This window comes from Nuphar pumila, chromosome 1 (genome assembly GCF_984573655.1).
Source record: "Nuphar pumila chromosome 1, dmNupPumi1.hap1.1, whole genome shotgun sequence".
NCBI lineage: Eukaryota > Viridiplantae > Streptophyta > Magnoliopsida > Nymphaeales > Nymphaeaceae > Nuphar > Nuphar pumila.
Genome location: NC_143249.1, coordinates 3948845 through 3969309, shown reverse-complemented (window position 1 = coordinate 3969309; position 20465 = coordinate 3948845). Strand labels below are relative to the sequence as shown.

The following is a 20465-nucleotide window of genomic DNA, read 5'->3' as shown; positions in this document are numbered from 1 at the left end:
TAATGAATTGGTGCCACTAATATTGCAAATTTTCCTGGATGTTTAATTTTCTAATAAGCACATAAGGTAGCTTGGCATATCTAAAATCAATTTCATTCTTCTGCATAGATTATAGTATGAGTTATATATATATGGGTGCTTCTATCATGGGTGGTACACACTTGATTTACATAGATCAACCTTTGAATCATGTTTAACATATTTAATTTACTATTTACATGTGTTAAAGTTAACGAAAATATAATTAGATATAAACAAGAGTGTGTACCACCATATGGTATCACGTTAGGTAACCACCTTTTATGTATATCGTGCCCCATCACCAACCCTATGTTGGTAGTCCCTACTCCCGGAGAGTACACCCTATTTTCAACCTTGTGTCAAGGGATCCTCTTTGAATTTTGAACCATAGTCGTTCTATGATAGATGACACCCCCATAGACTATAGCCTAATAGCCAGAAAGGTGGGAACCTTGTGAGCAGGTTATATTATAGTTTTTTTTTTTCAACAGAGAAAGCTGGGGTTACTTAGACACCTACCAGTTATACAACCATACCGTTGGGATTCGAACATGCAACATCCCAACACAAGGTGACATGAACTAACTGCTCCTGCCAGACAAGCCGGTCATACTATGATTGATTAAGCATGAACTAGAAAGAATTCCACGGTTATTGAGGTTTAGATCTAGTCTAAGTAATGTATGGTAGGGTCAAGACCTAAATGGGCATAGTAACTAGTGCCTCGAAAGTTCAATGAAGAACTAATGGATAAAATGGTATTAGCAACGGTGTGAGAAAAATATGTAAATTTGTTGTTTTCATTTTGTAGGAGCCATTAGACATGGTGGGTGGCTCTCTAATTTATACAAGCTTGAACTTAAGGAGGGGTTTGACTCGCTGGACGTAACTGGGCAGGGACGCTGCCCGAGAGCTGATACGCGTTTGATATGCTGCCACGCAGCTGTTTGGACAGCACAAATGGTGTCCCACACAAAGCGTTACAACTCATCAGCGTGGGATGCTCCCGTCGGGGTCCAACTGGTGAGTACCAGACAAACGCCGCGTATAATTATCCTGTGTATCAAAACAAAGCCTAAAAGTGATTTGTACATTGTGGGGGCCCATCACCACCTGTCCACTTTGAACGGTGAGCCACACTAAAAGGCGTTGATTCCTGCATATTTCTTTTTTTAGAGGGAGAGAGAGAGAGTATTGATGCATGCATATCCGAATTCAACAGGAAAACCCCGCTTGGCTAAATTACAATTATGAAGATTGTTAGTCAAAGGTTACGTGAACGTAGATAAAGCTGCAAGACTGACTTCAAAGAGAAGTCTTTTTTAAAGGCAAGTTAGGCAGACCTCCACCAATTATTATTCAACGTACTACTGGATTTTGAACCTGTAACGGTCAATCACAAGACGTGCACTGACAGCTCCTACCAACCACGGGGTCATGTCAAAGGAAAGTTGGTGAACCTCAATTGTTGCATAATATAATTTGTTGAGAGGGTGTCCACACTACAGGTCGGGACTTGACCCATACCAAATCTTATAGGGTCTGAGTACGGTAATAAATATGAAGACCTGATTAAGACCCAGGTCCGGACTCAAAGGGTTCGATTAAAACATTGAGCCAGGTATAGTTTGTGAAATTTTATACCAGACCCAGGCTCGACTCAAGTTCTCATTAAGACCCACAAATTTTAATGTAAAAATGATAACAAATATTATTTTCTGCTTCATGTAATTCTTATTGGGTCCCAGTATGGTTTCTCTTATGATGAGTCAGATTAGACCTGAATCCAAACCTGGTACCATACCCAAAAATCAGGTCCAGCACTCGTTGCACTTGGGTCTGAACCAAACCCGACCCGTTGACACCCTTAATTTTGATAGATGCTCTGTCGTATGGCCAGCCCTCAAGTGATACAAAGTTTCAAACCCTTGGTCCGTGCCCCTTGCCTATTAGGGAACCTGCTGCTTTAGTTTTACTCTTGACATATTTTTTTTTTTTAAATTTATAACCGGAAGAAACTGTATTCGACATGAAGACTTTGTCATGTTGGCTAAGCCAGCCATACTTACGGTCGTCATGCCAGCATAGGACTCTCTATCCCCAATGCCTTTGCTGGGCGTTTGCTTGTGCAGAGAAGAGACACCCATGAAAATCGAACCTTGAGTGCCCGTCTAGCAACTAAGGCACCACCCACTACGCTAAGTCAAAGAGGATCAAAAGCAGTTGAATTGTACTTTTGCAAGTGTCTCGAGTAAAGTTTTGAAAGCTTAGAGATGAGTGTCGTTGACAAATCAATGAGGGTCAAAAACCATCCCTTAGTGGTAGTGGATATGCACTGGATCACCACTAAGGAATTGCATTATATTATATCCGACAGATGTGCACAATGCAGGGCCTTTATCTATGCCACTATAGTTTGTCGAGAGCATCCATACTGTTGTGAGGCGTAGTGAGCCTTCCTGGAGGATATTTTTTTTTTATAAGCAAGCAGCGGTTAGGCAGACACCTACCAGTTAAATAACTATATCATTGGGTTTTGAACCTACAACGTCCCAAGATAAAGGTGTCGTGCACTAGCGGCTCTTACCAGATAAGCAGAGCCCTCGTTGGTTTTGCTTGTGGATTTTTTTTTGGATAATTCAAGAGAAAAAAACCCTATCACCGACGGAACTTTGGCTGGCCTCGGGTTGGTAAACCCGGTCAAATGCCCACCGGGGAGTACACCCAGCTTCGACATTGCTGGGGGAATTTTGATTGGAATAAACTTTGATGTGTTAGGATGTGTCTGATTAATTTGCAGTGGGCCCAATGCCAAACCTACAGGTTTCAGCAAACACGGGACATGGGATTGTTGAATATGAGACAAGACCTAGGTTCACTAAGTCAGGTTAGAGATACATTCATCTGAAAAGCAGATCTAGTTCTCGGACCAACTACTTAGCCCAATTGGGTGCTGTCCCTTCCCATGAGTAAGGGTGTCAATGGGTCAGGTTTAACCCATTGACCCTATGAGTATGTTTGATGGCTTGTCCAGTGCGTCGCACGGGACAAAAAAGACATTGAGAACAACTTTTTTAACAAACATTGGATGCGTTGGTGTCCACACATCCGCCACATTCATTATTGGATGTTATTTTCGATCCACCTACTCCCTCTTACAAAAAAACAGGAATGAAGAGAATGACATTAAAAAAAAACTGCCTCCATATTGACAGGCTGAGTGGCCAGTGACACTAGAGAGAACATGACCCCACAGTCCTCCATCACCATCGCCGCCGCCGCCTGTACTCAATCCACCACCATTGATCCCGGGCACAGACACGATGCTCGACGGAGAAATGCCGAAAACTGGCAATACGATGGGGATCTCCGACGACAACAAGTAATCAGGGGGCTGATCTCCGGTGTGCTCTGGTAGATCCTCCCGGAGCCGGGGAGGAGTACCTTTGAGATGTCAAAGATCACCACCGGATTTTGGTCGAAGACCATTTGCGTGATTGTCACAAGAACAATTTTGATGTCAATGGCGACAGATCTGTTGGCACTTGTGATGTTGAGGGTGAAGCTTCTGGTGCCACGCTCTTCCATTGCGAGGGTCGATTGCACGAGGTTGATGATCGATTTAGGCGAGTCGAGCGGGTAGTAGGAGTGAAGGATGTGGTACTTGAGCACCACCACCTGGCAAGGCTTTGGAAGCGTTGCGCCATGAGCGAGGTGAAGGCGTTGTCCGTCGAGAGGAAGGCGGTGATCCCAACACCTTGCTTGTCGACCTCGAACTCCTTCATGATGTTGGAAGCTGCCAGCATTGAGCTGACGATGTTGAAGTCCTTGGCATCGAACAATACCTTGGTGATGTTGATCAACACCTGCACGAGAAGCTCTATCATTGCAAGGTGAGCGGTGGGGAGCTCCTCCTCCTTCGATCAGACTTTTCCGTATCGACCCTCTAGATCTCAACCCTCAAGGCGGTTTTTCGCACATCGTCATCTCTGAGTATGGTTTAAACAAACATTGAACTTAGAACAATTGTTATTGAACGAACATAACCAATGTTTTGTTTTGCCTTTTTGGTTCATTTGGTCTAACCTTGGACAAACCATCAAACATACCTTATAAGGTCAGGGTTCGGTGATAAAAAATGAGGTCCAATTAAAATTCAGGTCAAATCTAAAGAGTCCAATTAGTATGCGAGCTGACACTACAACAAAGCAATGGATTAGCGACGACCTCATTCCATCGCTATTCCGTCGCTAACCGGCTTAGCGATGGATTAGCGACGAAGTAGGGACAGATAGCTTACGTCACAAATTTATTGATGCTAACTGGCGACAAAATAAATTCGTCGCCCGTTCTGTTGCTAATTGCGACAGAATAACGAAAGACAGATTCCGTCGCAAATCCGCCGATACTAAGCGACAACCTCGGCTTGGCGATGAAATTACAGCCGTCGCTAAATTATATGTATAGCGACGGATATATCCGTCGCAAACAAGAAAATAAATAAAAAAAATTATTTAAAAATTAAATATCGAGAACGCTACAATTTATATTTCCTGTACAATTTATATTTCTTGTAAATAAAAAACAAAGTACACATAAAATTTTATATAAAAAGAAACTAAAACAATTAATCATTCCACTTTAAAATTAACAAGTTTAATTATTTACAAATCAACAATTACATTTTCGAAACAAAAAAAAGAACAAATTCAACACATTAATCTAATCATCGGCAAGATTTTGTGCATCTTCTTGTTCATTGCAGGGACACCTAATCCGACCTGTGGGATCCACTGTACTGACACTTGCCGTTGCAAATTCAATAAAACTTTCAACATCATCCATATATTCATGCGATAACTCATTGTCCACTATCCTACTTTACATACATTCACGATTTGTAGTCATTTTCGTATGATGTTACGAATAATAACCTAACCAGTTAAAAGAGAACCATTAGAATGCTTTGATGAAGAAAATATCAAATTTATCATGTAATATATGATGTCATACAATAACAAGAATTATGATGCATGCATTGATAACTTAATATTTTCATGTGCAAACTATTAATGACACGATACATTCATTTGAAGCATGCTTTCATTATACAATTTCACATGGAAGCCATAATCAAATTGAAAGTAACTGCATGCAAGCATGAATACAATTACATCAAACATTGCAATACATCAAAATCATTCATATCAAACAAATGTCAAACATGTACCTGCAGCAAAAACACTTCAATATTTCACTAACTACTACCATGCCTAGCATAAAATCCGTACTCCAAAAATAAGAACACTTCTATTCTCATACATTAAAATCATGCTCAGCATGATCTCCGAACTCCAACAAAATAACCCTAGATATCAACAACTAAGTGAGTGTGTGAACAATAAAGTGTTACATCTAATAAATTAAATAACATGTGATGCAATTACATCACTTACTCACCACGTGTATTTACCCGATTTGTATTATTTTTGTCACTTACTTACCACGGGTGGCTGAGCATAAGCGGGTTCCGTTGAGAAATCTGCAAAAAACACTGTTTTAAAATTAAGTCACCACCTGCCGAAAAAAAAATCTGAGGCAAATGAAAACATCTTGCATAATCCTTGAGAAGCCCAACACCCAATGACCTACCAAAATGCATGGGGTTGACCCCCTGCAGGAACGCAGGGGGTTGACTCCCTGTCGGAACAGCAGGGGGTCGACCCCCTGCCGGAACAGCAGAAGCTCGACCCCCTGTCGGAAACCGCAGGGGGTCAACCCCCCTGCCGGAACGTAGGAGGTTGACCCCCTGCGTTTCCGGCAGGGGGTCGACCCCCTGCCGGAACAGCAGGAGGTCAACCTTCTGTCGGAACACGCAGGGGGTCGACCCCCTGCCGGAGTTTTAAAATTTACTTGCGCGTCTTCGGGCGGCGGCGGAAGGCTGACTTGGATCGTCAGCCGGCGACGGTGGACGGTGGGGGCTAGAGAGAGTCTGACGGGAGGGAGAGGGCGGCGGGCGGGAGCTGAAGCAGCGAAAGAAGAAAAGAAAAAGAGGGTTGGGATTAGGGGTTATGCGACATTTAGCGATGAATTAATTCTGTCGCTAAGCCACCGTAAATCAAAACACGAAAATGGCGACAGAATATATTTCGTCGCTAAATAGCGACGGAATATTTTCCGTCGCAAAAGACGTCGCTAAATGGTGTATCCATTACGACAAAATATTCCCTTGCCAAATCCGTCGCTAATTAGCGACGAGATATATTCCGTCGCTATTTTCGTAAATTTCATTGATTATAGTGACAGATGTGTTGCTCTCGTTAATCCGTCGCTAACTAGCGGCATAATAATTCTATCGCTAATCACCTATTTTCTTGTAGTGTGAGAATGGTTTGTGAAATTCCTACTTGACTCGAGCTCGATCCAAATTTTGATTTAAACCCATGATTTTTCAATATAAAAAATGTAAAAAATTTATTTTTACAGAGTATGAACTGGGTATGGTTTTCCACATGGCAGACCCTGTTCTAGACTTGGTACCTGCACCTTTAGTCAGATCTGGGTTCATGCCCACCTGGGTCCGAACTAGATCCAACTCATTGACACCCCTACCCACGAGGCATGATCCAGTGATCGGTGCCTACTTTACAAAGTACTTAGGCTATACAAAACACGTAAACACAGTGATTTTGTGTGACCCGAGTACTTTGCTAAGTGTTGGACCCCGACCACTGGATCTCCTCTTCTTCCCTCTGACTGTAGTCAGCTGGTCCTGAGGCCTGTTCTCCGAGTTAGGCCAAGTGCTTTGTTAAGTACTCTGTTCGATTACTGGATATGCTCCCATGAATCTCATATTCACCTTTCTCTGTCGCAAAGATAGAAGATTGATTTTATTTAAATTGCTCATTAAAGCTATTAAAAGTGGCAAATGGAAGACTTAGTTGGCATGCCACAACGAGCTTTAAACCAGACAAAATTTACTGGATTAATGACATAGAAACTAGAAAGCATAAACTCACTCGACAACGACGTATTGATTAGTCCAACCTTCACCACTCAATGTTGGTTTGCTCCCCCTTCATCACAATATTGGGCACCAAAGGCCCATTGAACTCATTGTAAGAGAGAGAGAGAGAGAAAGAGATCCCATAACCACAAGTAGAGATGTCAACCGATTGGATCTGATTCAAACTTCAAAACTTGGATCCAAACCCAAATCTAATTTAAGGTGCTGGTACTGAGTTCATCTCTGGTCTAACCGAATCTACAATAAAAGAAAAGATATTTGAATCCAATAAAGATTGCATAATAAAATAAATATTTTTTTATTGAAGGTTGTCTCCACCCTAAGACCCATTGATCCTTCTCAATGATTCAATGAGATAGAAACCAACAAATTTTCATCATGCTATATATTATTTTAGCATTTTTCTTTAGTTTTATAAATAACAAAGAGAAACCATCGATATGATTCACACGTTTCATTATAGGTTAAGAGGTGCCACATTGACCGTAACCTTGTCACTGTATTTATAGTATAGAACTTAATAATAGTTTCTTATTGTCCAGCAAGAAACGCGCCACCTCGTGTATCGAACTGGCAATGTCCTTCAATTTAAACCCAATAAACCGACTCTCGTAGCTAGGTGAGTGGCGCCCTTGTGGACCATATCATTGTTGTATCGGTGCCAATCGACCGATTCGTATAGTATTGGCAGAAAATCGATACGATACTAACCTGAATTGGTTGTTTTATAATAAATGTAAAAACTGATTAAAATTATATATATTTTAATATTATTTTAATGGTTTTAACACTCACCACGTTCTGATTGACACAATGTATTTTTTTTATCCAATTCAAAATCATTCACTTGAGAATCGGTATCGGCTGATTCACCTTAACAGTTGGTCAAACGATTCGATAGCCGATACATTTCGACAACATTGGGCCATAATCATAAGTACCACCACGGTGTCGCCTGCATGGCTAGCAGGGTGATTGTAAGAACACTGAGATGAAGGCAAGAGATCAAACCCTGCTGGTGCGCACAGGTTGTGAGGCTCCACTCGAGCTTTTTTTCTGGGTTCTTTTGTCACAAAAAAGAAAAAACTTAGCCCCAAAGAAATGTCTTTGGGTGCGCCGATTCTTGTCCAAAGCCCAAGAAAGGTTTTGTCAAGTGCCCGATCTGTCTCGCTGAGGACAAAACCCAGGTTACCAAAAGTCAAAAGCTACAAGCCCATGCTGTTGACCATTCTCTGAGCCTAGCCTACAAAGCAACAAAAGAGATAAAGCCCTATAAAACCCATAGAAATTCCTGACCCACAAGAAATATGGGGAGTTGGTGGACCCCAAACTTGACCTAGGTCGGCTCTTCTCAACTGGTCAAACCTGACCTAATTTTTAGGTGATATGAGTGAGACCTGACCGAGTCAGGTCAGGTTGCGAAAGCATTGATGGCTAGGTACACGTGGGAACCCTTCTCAGCTTCGGGCCCACAAGGGTCCCGACACGTTTACATGCTCCATTCCCGGTCTCATCTCGGCTTACAATTTAAGCAGAAAAAAGCTTTGGTTTTTTTGAAAAACCAGATTCAGAGCCAATTCGGTTTTCTCTAAAACCCGGATTGTTATGCGTGTCCCTGGCCGGAACTACAATCCAATCCAAATTCATTCTTTTACATGTAAAGAGCTTAGTTTTTATTGTTTTTACCAGATCCAGCGTTACCACACATGGTTCTGATCCGGATTCAACTGTACCTTATCGGATTTTATTCAAATCCATATTCAGATATGGACTTGTATTTTACATTTCATATTCAGATTTGGATCTGAAAAGATCTGGTCTTCGTGGGTCTGTTAAGTTTGAGATGGGGTACCAATGGGGGTTCCGCTTGCCTGGTAGGAACAGCTAATGCACGTTACCATGTCAACGGGTCTGGTTTAACCGGACTAAACCCTATAGGGTCCGGGTATGGTGACAAATAAGAAGACCCATGTCCAGATCCGAAGGTCCGGTTAATACATGAACCCGGGTATAGTTTCTGATTGAAGACACAGAAATTTTCAATGTAAAAATGATAAAAAATAAATTTTACCAGGTATGATTCATGTAGTTCTTATCACATCCGGGTATGGTTTCTCTTATAGAAGACCCGATTAAGCCAGAGTCTGGATACCATACCCAAAAATCTGGTCCAAGTCTGGTTTGGGTCCGAACCAAACCTGACTCGTTACCACCCCTGGTTGGGATGTTGCAGGTTCAAAACGCAATAGTATAGTTATATAATTGGTAGTGGCATTGTTACAGTATGGTGCGTGTATCACGGCCGATACACATCGTATCGTCTGAAAATCGATAGGCTTCACCCTGAATCCGCTATTTTTTAAATAAATGCAAAACATAAAAATTTATTATTAATTAAATGATTTTAACACATGTCACGATATGATTGACACATAATAAAAAAATTTTTCTAGCCGATACAGAACGATTTACTTGAGTATCAGTATCGGCCGATACACCTGAATTGGTGGCCCAACGATTCAGAGCCGATACCGATACTGACAACAATGGGTAGGGTAGGGGTCTGCCTAACCAGAGATTACTCGCCCATAGCCGACCCGAGAAAAGCAAAAAAATAAAAGTTTAGAGCACAAAGCAATAAAAAGATAAAATAAGAGCCTTCATCAAGAAGTAGCTCACTCGTTTGACTTTCGTACTAATGATGGCAGGCAGGTCACATCCGTCCACTTCTGCTCTAATTTCGCTCTTTCCTTTTTTTTTTTTTTAATTAATTAACAAAAGAAAAACCATGATAATTTGGTATATACGAATGCCTTGAGTTGCTCTACGATGCTAAAACAGGTTTTTCATTTTCTCTCTCAATTATTTTGTATTTATTACCATTACTAACTCATTTACACTCATATTACCATCATCATTACTGTCATTAAACTTTATCCCAACTAGATGGGTTCGGCTTCTATTCATGTCTATCTAAAGCTATATTTTCAGTCACTTTACAATCATTCTGGGTGTGTTTGAATTGCGGGATGCACCCGAGCCTGGACAGACAGACCTGTCCCTGCCCGGGTACTGTCCTGCGTATCACCAAGCGGCCCCAACTGTGATCGCTTGCTTCTCGCTCGTTTTACAAGTCCTGGACAAACACCACCTGGTGTGTCAGGTGGCATTTGTCCATTGAATCCTGTGAGTGCTTTTTCCATATCTTCAATGGTTTTTTCTTCTTCTTTTTTAGTTTCACAATCGGTTGTAGCAGATGTGTTCGTGAATAGAATAAAAATACGGATAAGATACGGTATACCATAAATTGATACGTATATTTCCTGTACGTAAATCCATTGGCCGAAGAGCAATGGTCTGTCCCATGTGAGTCTGCGACCTTAATGTGCATGATGCCCGTTCGCGTACGTGAAAGGTGGGGCCCAGAAAAGACCCTGTTTGCGTTGAAGTCAACTCCTCCTCTCTGGCGCCAGCTAAGCAGCCCCCACCTCGTACCGGTTCAATCACGCATCGGACGGCCAGAATTGATCGTCACATCCTGGCCACCGGCTGTCGCCCGTGACCATCCACCTCGACCGGAGCGCCCACAGTCAACACTATGACACTCTCTCGTCATAATTAAAGCGCCCTCGATCCAGCCGTTTGGCGGGGCCCGCCTTCTTGTGGTCCCCACCCGAAGGAAAGCTGACCCCTCCGTCGCCCATTGTCTTGTATCTCGAGAAAGCGGGTTTGACTCGATTTCCTCTATCCTGCATCCAAAATATCCTTATTGCCCTTATACAATTTTCTTGTGACGTTTTTAACCCCACTTTATTTTTGATAGCAACCGGTCCCTCTACAAAACAAGGTCGTCCAGGGTCTTACCGTCAAAACCTCTGTCGCAAAGACACGAGAACGAACCCACACGAGAAGCGAGTACGATCCGCAGGTTCGTGAATTAGAGAAAGAAAATTGAGGACAGCGGTTTTTCTAATTATTAAATATAAGCGCCGTTTTTTGATATTTCAATACATGAAATGCACTTTTTACAGGAATGTTAACTAAAGTTATTGAGAAAGTGTCGTATCCGTGTCGTCGTGTGTGACCTTGACATGCATAAAAAACCATCCAAGTACTCAGATGTTATTTGGCCAAACAAAAGGATAGAAAAGTCATTATGGACGTAAAGCTGCAGAGACACAAGTCCACAACCTTCTTCCTTATCTTCCCAATTGAATTCACTTTTTTAAATTTTTTTGTTCTTATAATTTGTTCTCTTTCTCTCTCTCTCTAACCACTACGTCCTTCGTTTCTATAAAGGCGCTCCCTCTTCTCACTTCTCATTTCCTCCCTCTATACCCGCCGGAAAACATGGCCGTCCAGCTGATGGGCTACCAGAATAATTTCCCTGCTGCCGCCGAGAGAGAAGAGCGGGCGGTTAAGGAGGCGGCGACGGCCGGGATGGAGAGCATGGAGCAGCTGATCCGCATCTTCTCGCAGCAACCAACGGCTGCGATGGAATCGGACTGCGGGGCGGTGGCGGATCTAGCGGTCTCTAAGTTCAAGAAGGTGATCTCCCTGCTGAGCCGGACGGGCCACGCTCGGTTCCGGCGGGCTCCGCCCTCCTCCGCCTCTTACTCCTCCCCCACCTCCTCAGACTCCCCACCTCCGCCACCAAAGGTCTATTGCCCGACGCCAATCCACAGGCTGCCGCCCTCCCTCGCACCACCACCACCTCCCCGCCACCACCACTTCCACCACTCACAGTCTCTCTCTACCACTAGCTCCTTTAGTGGGGAGCCCACCGTTTCCAAAGAGAAGCACCACCCTTCCTCTGTAGCCTCAGGTAGGCCTCCTCTGTCTTCTTCCTCTTCCAAGAAGAAGTGCCACTCTAAATCTGAAGATCTTTGTGCTAAGAGTGGATCTGCTTCGAGGTGCCATTGTTCCAAACGAAGGTACTATAAAAAAATTTCCCACTCGTTAATTCATCCTTTTTTGTCTTTGTTTTTGAGTCAGAGTCGCTGAATCTTGACCGTTGGTTTGTAGGAAATCAAGGGTGAAGAGGACGGTGAGAGTCCCGGCTATTAGTCTCAAGTTGTCAGACATTCCTTCGGACGAGTACTCGTGGAGGAAATATGGACAAAAACCCATCAAAGGATCTCCTCACCCTAGGTATATATGTTGTATTTATTTTTAATATTGGAACCATATTCTATTCTTGGAGTCCTTTACAAGTGAAAGCTCTGATTTTCCTTTTGGTTATAACTTATAACATTTGTGAGGTGACCATTGGCTCATCCTTTATTTTTTCCGTTGGTTATTGATTTGGGGTGTTTGGTTATGCAGGGGGTACTACAAGTGCAGTAGCGTGAGAGGGTGCCCTGCGAGAAAGCATGTGGAGAGGGCGTTGGACGATCCCTCCGTGCTGGTTGTTACTTATGAGGGAGATCACAACCATTCGCAGTCTCTCTCAGAGCCAACGAGCTTGCTTGTAGATTGATCTCATGTATAAATAATTAAAAAAAGTTGGATTTTTTGTTCCATTCTCGTGAATCCCCATCTTGAAATCTCTTATATGTTCAGCAATCAGCAACCACAAAAAGGAAACAAAATTTGCTGGTCTTCTCTTCGAATTTTCTTTCTTGTTTGGCAGTAGGGTAACTACTGTGTGAAGATAGGGTGTCTATGGCGAGAGAGAGAGAGAGAGATTTTTGTTCGAGGTAATGGTTACGATTTTCTACGTCTTTTTTTTTTCTTCATCCAAGTGAATTTGATTGGAGTTGTGGTGTCGGTGATGACGCAGATGGAGTTGGGGGAGCGTTGAATTTATTGGTGTGGGGGCATTTATTGTGCTTTGATATTTTGTTAGGCTACTTGTCCCTCACTTTGCTTTTCTAGTTATCTACTGCATGGCTTTGTGGGGCATCCTTTTCACAGAGAGAGAGAGTGAGTCTTGAACGAAGAGTGTGGTCAAGGGGTTCGGGGGTCGTCCATGGAAGGTGCTGGTCTCGGCCATAAATGTGTCTCTTGAAGTCAAAAAGAGGAGCGGTTGGCTCTGGGTCCCAATTCCCCTAAGTCTTCAGTCTTCATCCCCTAATAAAAACTAGGGTGCACTGAGGGATGCATCCGAACCGGGCTGAGCTTCAATGACATTAAAAAAAAACTGATCTTTTAAAATTTTTGAAAAAGGTGGGATTCAAACCCCAGCCTCTCTCAACGTTTTACAAGTGACCTACCACTAAAAAAAAATACATATTAAAATTCTTCTAAATTAACTTAAAGCGGAAACCATAAAAAAATTACTAACTTAACTCATTATGGTAACAATGATTTTTTGATTTTTTTGTCATACATATTATATATATTTTTTGTTTTTTTTACCAACATATTATATTTACTTGTATTCGATCCTTATCGAGCGACAAAGCGCGGTTCATTTGTTCATCCGAGCCTCAGAGCCATGTACAAGCTTGACTCATTTAAAGCATAAACGTGCTTTGGGTCGAGCTTAACTGAGCCAAGCTCTAGCCGGCTCTGTTCGTTGTGCATGTCTTCGTCCACCCTAATAAAATCAAGGCCAGCCCTTCATAGTTCATTCTCTATTGAAAATCTGAAAATGGGCAGCGCCTGCTTCAGATCCAGATCCTGGTTCTGTGAGAGGGTATTTCCCTGGATCCACATAGGTGGGACCCTCTCACAAATTAATATAAATCATCTATTTATTGCTTGCCATTCATATCGCATAGTGGTTATATATTGTCAAATTTATCGGCAATCAAGTTGCTATGAAACATTAAAAAAATTCAAATTCATGCACTAAATCGGTTACTTAGCTCCAATATTCAATTATTATTCGGAATATATAAACATATGACAATGCAGTTACATGTTAACACACATTGTATGTTCTTCAAACCTGCAAGGTATGAAGATGGCCAACCATGTGGATTGGTGAATCATATTCTTATTTTTCTAAATTGAATCCCTAAAAAAATCTCTAGTTTTGATTATCCACATTATTTGGAAGGTTAAATTTCCAATAGAAAAAATATGCCCAAAAGCTAGCGCCATCTACGTCTTTGTTGAAATATCAAAAGAGGATCAATATCCGAATGATATTTGAATTAATGAACCCTAGCTGGATGAAGGGGCCTTGTCTACTTTCTTGGATTCTGGCTGTGATTAGACCCATTGGCAGCCTTATTCTGCTGATGAGCTATATCAATCAAGCATTTTGCCATCCTGTGATTGATTTGAGTTCACCTTGACAAAAGGCAGAGGGGTAACGGTCTGTCTGCAGGTCTCTGCCTTCTTACCTCATGAAAATTCAGGCCCATGTGGTGGTGTCACCACATTGGATGGGAAAGCTGATTCCCTAGGTTAAACGTCAGGGGGCATTTTACCTCATGAAAATTCAGGCCCATGTGGTGGTGTCACTAGGTCAAGGATCCCTTGTCAATACACCGGATGCCAATAAAATTATGATACTTTGTTTTTAAATCATAATCCCATAACATTCTTGAAAATATCGTGATATATCAGGTCTTTTAGATGGAAACTGATTAAAATGTCTTCTGTTTTTTTTGGAAATTTTTTCAAAAAACCACCAAACTTTTCTGTCTGACTCATACGCCAACCCAAAGTTTGGGAGTTTGCAATTTCCCGAGAAAGTTTTTACCAGGGTTAATCCAATAGCGCATCAAGTTTACTTATCTCAAATAAGTTCTGTTATTTATTTAATAACATGACCATTGTCCCGGACTGAGCCTTCGGAAAGAGGCATGTGCAGTGGGGAGCTCTGCTGAGTGGTAAACACATCTTTGGAGATTTTGTTATGGACCTCTCGACTTGAAGTTTCCCACGCATAGCGGTTGGATGCACATGGGTGCGTGTGTGTTAGGGCTAATTCTCCCAGGAATCACCTTAGGTGATTTCAACCGAGTATGTTGACTCGCCGCTAGGCGAGTGAATGCCTAGGCACCGACGAATGAGTCTGGGTGGTGCTCTTTGCTATGGTGTTCAATCATCAACTGGTCTTCGAACTGGGGGCCGCAAGGTCTTGTCCCTTTAGTGGCGGGGTTTTGCTATGTCATACGCATGAGGTCGCAGGACACTTCATGAGACACAAGGCTAAGGCAAAGTTTGTGCCTCTTTCGAAAGTGATAGCTGATATGGGACAACTATGCACTAAGCAACATTTAATACGCACTTGAAGATGCGCTTGATCAGCTTCCGCTAGGCTGTTGTGCACGAGATGGTGCGCAAGGCCAATGAAAATGATTCAGCACATAGAAAAGTGTTGTGACGTGACCTTTGGCTGTTGGGCTCTTCAGACTGTGCAGTCTGGCGCATTGCAGGTTTGCAAAAATTTTTATGCCCGTGACAAATTGGCATCAGAGCAGAAAGATTCATGAAGACCTTGTTTTTTATTGTGTGCGACACTGAAGAGAACAACGATGGTTTATCTTGGTTACATAATTTTGCACAGTTGGAGTGTGATTGACCGTGCACAGAAGTAAGATGTTGACAGGATGCTATGGGACATCTTGTCGATGATAAGTAAAAGTGTAAGGTTGTTGTTCAGTTGTTTAAGGGAACGTAGATGAGCCAAAGATTCCTACCAATTGTGCGTTAGGCTTACAGGTGAAGCGTGGCGTTTGCCTTGTGCATGCAGAGAGTGCATATTGGATTCAGCTGGATGGATTTGCACATTTGGGCATGGGAGACTTAATTAAAACTTTTAGATTCTCTCCCAAGATTGTGGGTTAGCGGAGTGCCCATGATGAGCAAAAATGCTCATTGCTTTGTTCCCTTGAGTTGAGAGTTCCTCTATAGATTGTGTGTGCTAAAAAGTTATGGTTCGTGGCTCGTCAGTTTGGTTCTTGTGGGAACATTTGCTGGCTCTGGAAGAGAGTGAGCGTTGTTGCTCCTTGTGTGGACGAGTGCCCTGGAAGACGCTTTGACAGACTGCTTTGGGGTATTACGCAAGTAAGCGTCTCCTACGTGAGGACTAGTTTAGACCATTGGAAAACTGCAAGTTGGTGCCTAAGAGAGTTGATATTTTATGGCACGCATTGGTGGTCATGCTTATCTGCGTGCACCACGAAGGGTTTTAAATTACCCTTGCTGGGGTTGGAAGGCACCCCAACCATGAGCATAAAGATGACAAGTTTGTCGTGCGGGCGATGATGACATGCTTGAAGTTTGGGATTTCACTGGGGTTCCACGAGCAAATAATACTCGATTCGGCAAAAGACCACTGTCTAAGTAATTGAAGGTGCGTTAAAGAATGAGACTTGTCGTATTAAAGGTTACGACGATGGTGGACAAAAACCAGAACAAGCTGAGTAGGGGGAAGGAAAGAGTAAACCAAGGATGAATCTAAAAAGAAATTGGCATATCAGTTAAGACTATGTTCTTACTTGCACCAACATTGTCGATGACGAAAATGGTTTGGGTGGGAGAGAATGTCCCGGACTGAGCCTTCAGAATGAAGCATGTGCAGTGCGGAGCTCTGTTGAGCGGTAAACACATCGAGTGTAGCAGCGCGCAATATGCGTTGGCTTGATCAGTGACGTGCGGTGATAGCACCACACGCGATAAGCAACGATATTGGCGTTAGTGCAGCTTTGGGTGGTGGCTCAAACGTAGAGCGTTGGTTGGATATGTAGTGCCAACGGATCAAAGGATGTTGCCTTTGGAGATTTTGTTATGGACCTCTCGACTTGGAGTTTCCCACGCGTAGCGGTTGGATGCACGAGGGTGCGTGTGGGTTAGGGCTAATTCCCCATGAAATCACCTTAGGTGATTCCAATCGAGTATAGTGACTCAGAGCTAGGTAAGTGAATGCCTAGGCGCCAACGAATGAGTCTGGGTGGTGCTCTTTGCTATGGTGTTCAATCATCAACTGGTCTTCGGACTGGGGGCCGCAAGGTCTTGTCCCTTCAGTGGCAGGGTTTTGCTATGTCGTGCGCATGGGGTCACAAGACACTTCATGGCACGCAAGGTTAAGGCAAAGTTTGTGCCTCTTTCAAAAGTGATAGCTGATATGGGACGGCTATACACTAAGCGGCATGAACTACATGGAATGTGCACTTGAAGATGCACTTGATCAGCTTTCGCTAGGCAGTTGCGCAAGTAGTGATGCGCAGGGCCAATGAAAATGATTCAGCACATAGGAAAGTGTTGTGGCGTGACCTTTGGTCGTTAGGCTGTTCAGACAGTGTAGTCTGGCGCGTTGTGGGTTTGTGAAAAATTCTATGCCCGTGACAACCATGCTGCCCATACCATACACCTTTCTCAAATGAGAGGGTCAAGCTTTTAGGAACCTTTTTTAACCTTCATTTTATATACCACTCTTTCTCTCTCACTCTAACTTAGATAAAAAAATACTCATTTTCCAACTACTAAATAGTTAGATCTTTTATAATGAGTTGGATTTGAATCCAAATCCATACTTTTTTTTAAGAATACCAATAATAAGGCTGTCAATGGGTCAGATTAAGGCCAAGTTGAGGTCGGCCTTGATCCATTCAGATAAACAATAACTGTCTGGGTTTGGGTTTGGGTAGTGATTGATTTTAAAAATAAAGATCCCTTACACAACTCAACTTCATTTTTTCAATTTTTAAACACCATCATATTTATTCAAACGGATTTCATTTAACAAATGCACATATATTATTCCCTTACCACAATAAACAGTAAGTTGTTGATAGTGTTGTTTGCCTTTCAAAACAAAGGTTAAACAATAACAAAACTTTGATGGAAAATTGCAAACTCCCAAACTTTTGGTGTGAATATAATTTGGACCCAAAATTTGGATGGGTATTTGATTTTTTTTATGAGAAACGCTTGTTGAGAACTGGGTCACTTAGTGGGCTCACCTCACTAATAAATACAAATGGTTCAAATCGGGAACAACTAAATACATTGTGGAGTCGATTGGGTTGGATTCAAAACAACCAAAATTTGTAAAACCTCCATCTTGAATCTGACCCATTTTCATCATTACTGTGAGGTAAATCCTGAGCGAGGTCACCGGCACTCAAGCCCTTTTGGAGCCCACCAGCTAAGGGCACCCACACACCTGTTGGGAGTTGAACATAGGAAGATGGGGTCAACTCACCACTAGGGGTGCAAACGGTTAGAAAATCATGTGGGTCGACTTACGTTGAACCACACATTATAAGGTTGTCTTAAGTTTAGGCCTGGTTTATATGATCTAATCCGGTTGGGCCGTGTGGTGTCTCTTATGGTATGATACACTATGTTGAGAGACCTGCTCTGTCTACAATTCTGTAATGGGCTGAATTGGAGACAGACTCCTAAACACATTAGGTTATGGTACCCAAACCTTATATAATGACCCTCTCTCTAGGCTCTCCATAAGTCAGATAGAGAATTCAACCCCTCTCTCATTAGGTCTAGAGAAAGAAAAATGGTCAAATATACAGGTTTTGGAAGATCATACCGTCAACGATCTCTAAAGTACCAATGGATTCAGGTATACTTTTGCATCAAGTTTTGTTTTTATTTTGTTTCAATGATTTAGTGAGAACATGTAAATCAGTCATCTTTAATTTTTGGTGGATTTCTAAATCCAACAATTGACATCAGAGCGCATGTTCTCATTAAATCGTTGAAAATATAATTTTATTGTCGTATATTATTTTTTTGCAGTGCCGATCCAGTGTGATTAGTGGTTGGGCTCTTATGTGGCAACCAGTCGGGTGGAAGTGCTGCTTGACCCATTCCTCTTAGATGTACTGGACTGCACAGACTGGAAGGGCCGTTGGCCCTTCTCTTTTCTGACCACCAGATCAAGAAGGGCCATTGGGCCCTTTCTTTCTGTTGTGATTGGGCGAACGGGAGGGACTGTCGGGCCCTTCTCTGTTATTGATAAATCAGACGGAAGGGCCGTTCGGCCCTTCCCCGATTTACTGTCACTTGGATCAGATGAGGTGTTGGTAGGGGTTTTTCCCCCTCTTTCAATCACTGGCATGGGGTCGCCTTCTCTGATCGTCGAAGGACGACTGTCCATTCAGATCACCGAACGATGCTTGTTTGTTTAGATCATCGGATGGCACCTGCTTATTCAGATCGTCAGACAAAACTTACCTGTTAAGATCTTCAAACGACGTTGGTAGGCAGCAAATCAGTCTAGACAATCTTAGGTCTGGTGATATCTCAGTGCTGATTTTGGGCCAGCATCGATGACTTTCATCGACCGGCGGCTTGTGCAATGTGATTTGATCCTTCGGACCAACGGACATCAGCATGCAGATTCACCAACCGCCGACAGGATCTTGCGTCGGGCTCGGTCTTCAGGTGTGACTCTCAATCAACAACCCTCAGCCAATTTGCATACCTGCCATTGTGTCGTCCCTGGTTGGTTCAATCGTTTGGCCAGGGTCATCACTGCGCTGACTGTTCACCCACGTTGGATGTCGGATGGCGCTCGATAACGATGGGTGGGGATTTTGGTTCGCCCCAGCCACTATCACTGGGTGGTTTGGGATAGGTGACCATCCATTGGTATACCCAATCTTTACCGACATCTTTCATTTATCAGGTGTCGACATGCCATTTTCGACCATTAGAGAGCTGCCAAACGGTCTTCAGTTTTTCTGGGTGGTGTCTGGCTAAATTCGAGCTTTTGGGCAGCGTCAGGCCAGATTTTTGGCCTTCTGGGTGGTGCGAGGCCGATTTAGGCCATCTGCAAGGGGCGCCAGACTGCGCTTGGAATTCAGTTTGTGTTCAGGTCGGGACAACGTTGGAAGACCTTGCAGGGTTGATTCGAGCTTTTTAGTAGACTGACACAACTTTTTCCATTAGTCAGTTTTGGTTGTCTGTCCCAGGTCGGTACGACCATTAGGCTTGATCACCAGACGGTTCAGGGTTGCACAGGGGGCAGTTCATTTTTTCTGGATTGGCTGGTTCGGTCTTTAGCCGACCAACTCAGAGCCGGTTTGGCTTTTAGCCGATCGGTTCAAGGCTGGTTCGGCATTCAGCCGAGCCTGGACCGACTATTTAGCTTTTTTTTTTTTTTTGGATTGGGGCACATCTGACCCGGTTTGATTCCCATGTGGATGGTACAATCGGTTGGAGTGTATTATGGGTGCATGGACTTAAATGAGTAATATGAGGGCCATGCCTATTCAGACCCAACCCTGTGACTTACCTTTCTCACCCGTATGTAGTGGGTTAGATCTGACCCGATCCGGGTCAAATCAACCACCAGACCCGTGCAATATATTTTAAAAAAAAGTAAGGATTTTATAGTACTATTTGGCATGCATTCTTGGTCGCTTTGGTTGTTCGATATTCAATTACTTTTTTGGCCCATGTATGTTATTATGCTTGCCTTATTGTTCATGTGCATCTATTGACATATTTGAACATTGGTATTATTTCTGATTTTGGGTCTAATATTTTA

The 20465-nt window shown here is 42.8% G+C and overlaps 1 protein-coding gene across 1 annotated transcript; it reads left to right on the top strand.

Moving 5' to 3' along the window:
- Positions 1 to 11333: 11333 nt before the first annotated feature.
- Positions 11334 to 12657, top strand: LOC149847719 (putative WRKY transcription factor 7). Its single transcript, XM_089996703.1, has 3 exons — positions 11334 to 11982; positions 12074 to 12199; positions 12374 to 12657. Exons 1-3 carry the CDS (start codon positions 11399 to 11401, stop codon positions 12525 to 12527), a joined length of 864 nt encoding a protein of 287 aa, XP_089852829.1. The 5' UTR covers positions 11334 to 11398; the 3' UTR covers positions 12528 to 12657.
- Positions 12658 to 20465: the final 7808 nt, after the last annotated feature.

What these genes read in the sequence shown, in the direction of transcription:
- LOC149847719 (XM_089996703.1), top strand. Translation starts at nt 11,399, where the DNA reads ATGGCCGTCCAGCTGATGGGCTACCAGAATAATTTCCCTGCTGCCGCC. An exon ending in TGCCATTGTTCCAAACGAAG is followed by an intron (nt 11,983 to 12,073) that starts GTACTATAAAAA and finishes GTTGGTTTGTAG; the next exon opens with GAAATCAAGGGTGAAGAGGA. An exon ending in AAAGGATCTCCTCACCCTAG is followed by an intron (nt 12,200 to 12,373) that starts GTATATATGTTG and finishes TTGGTTATGCAG; the next exon opens with GGGGTACTACAAGTGCAGTA.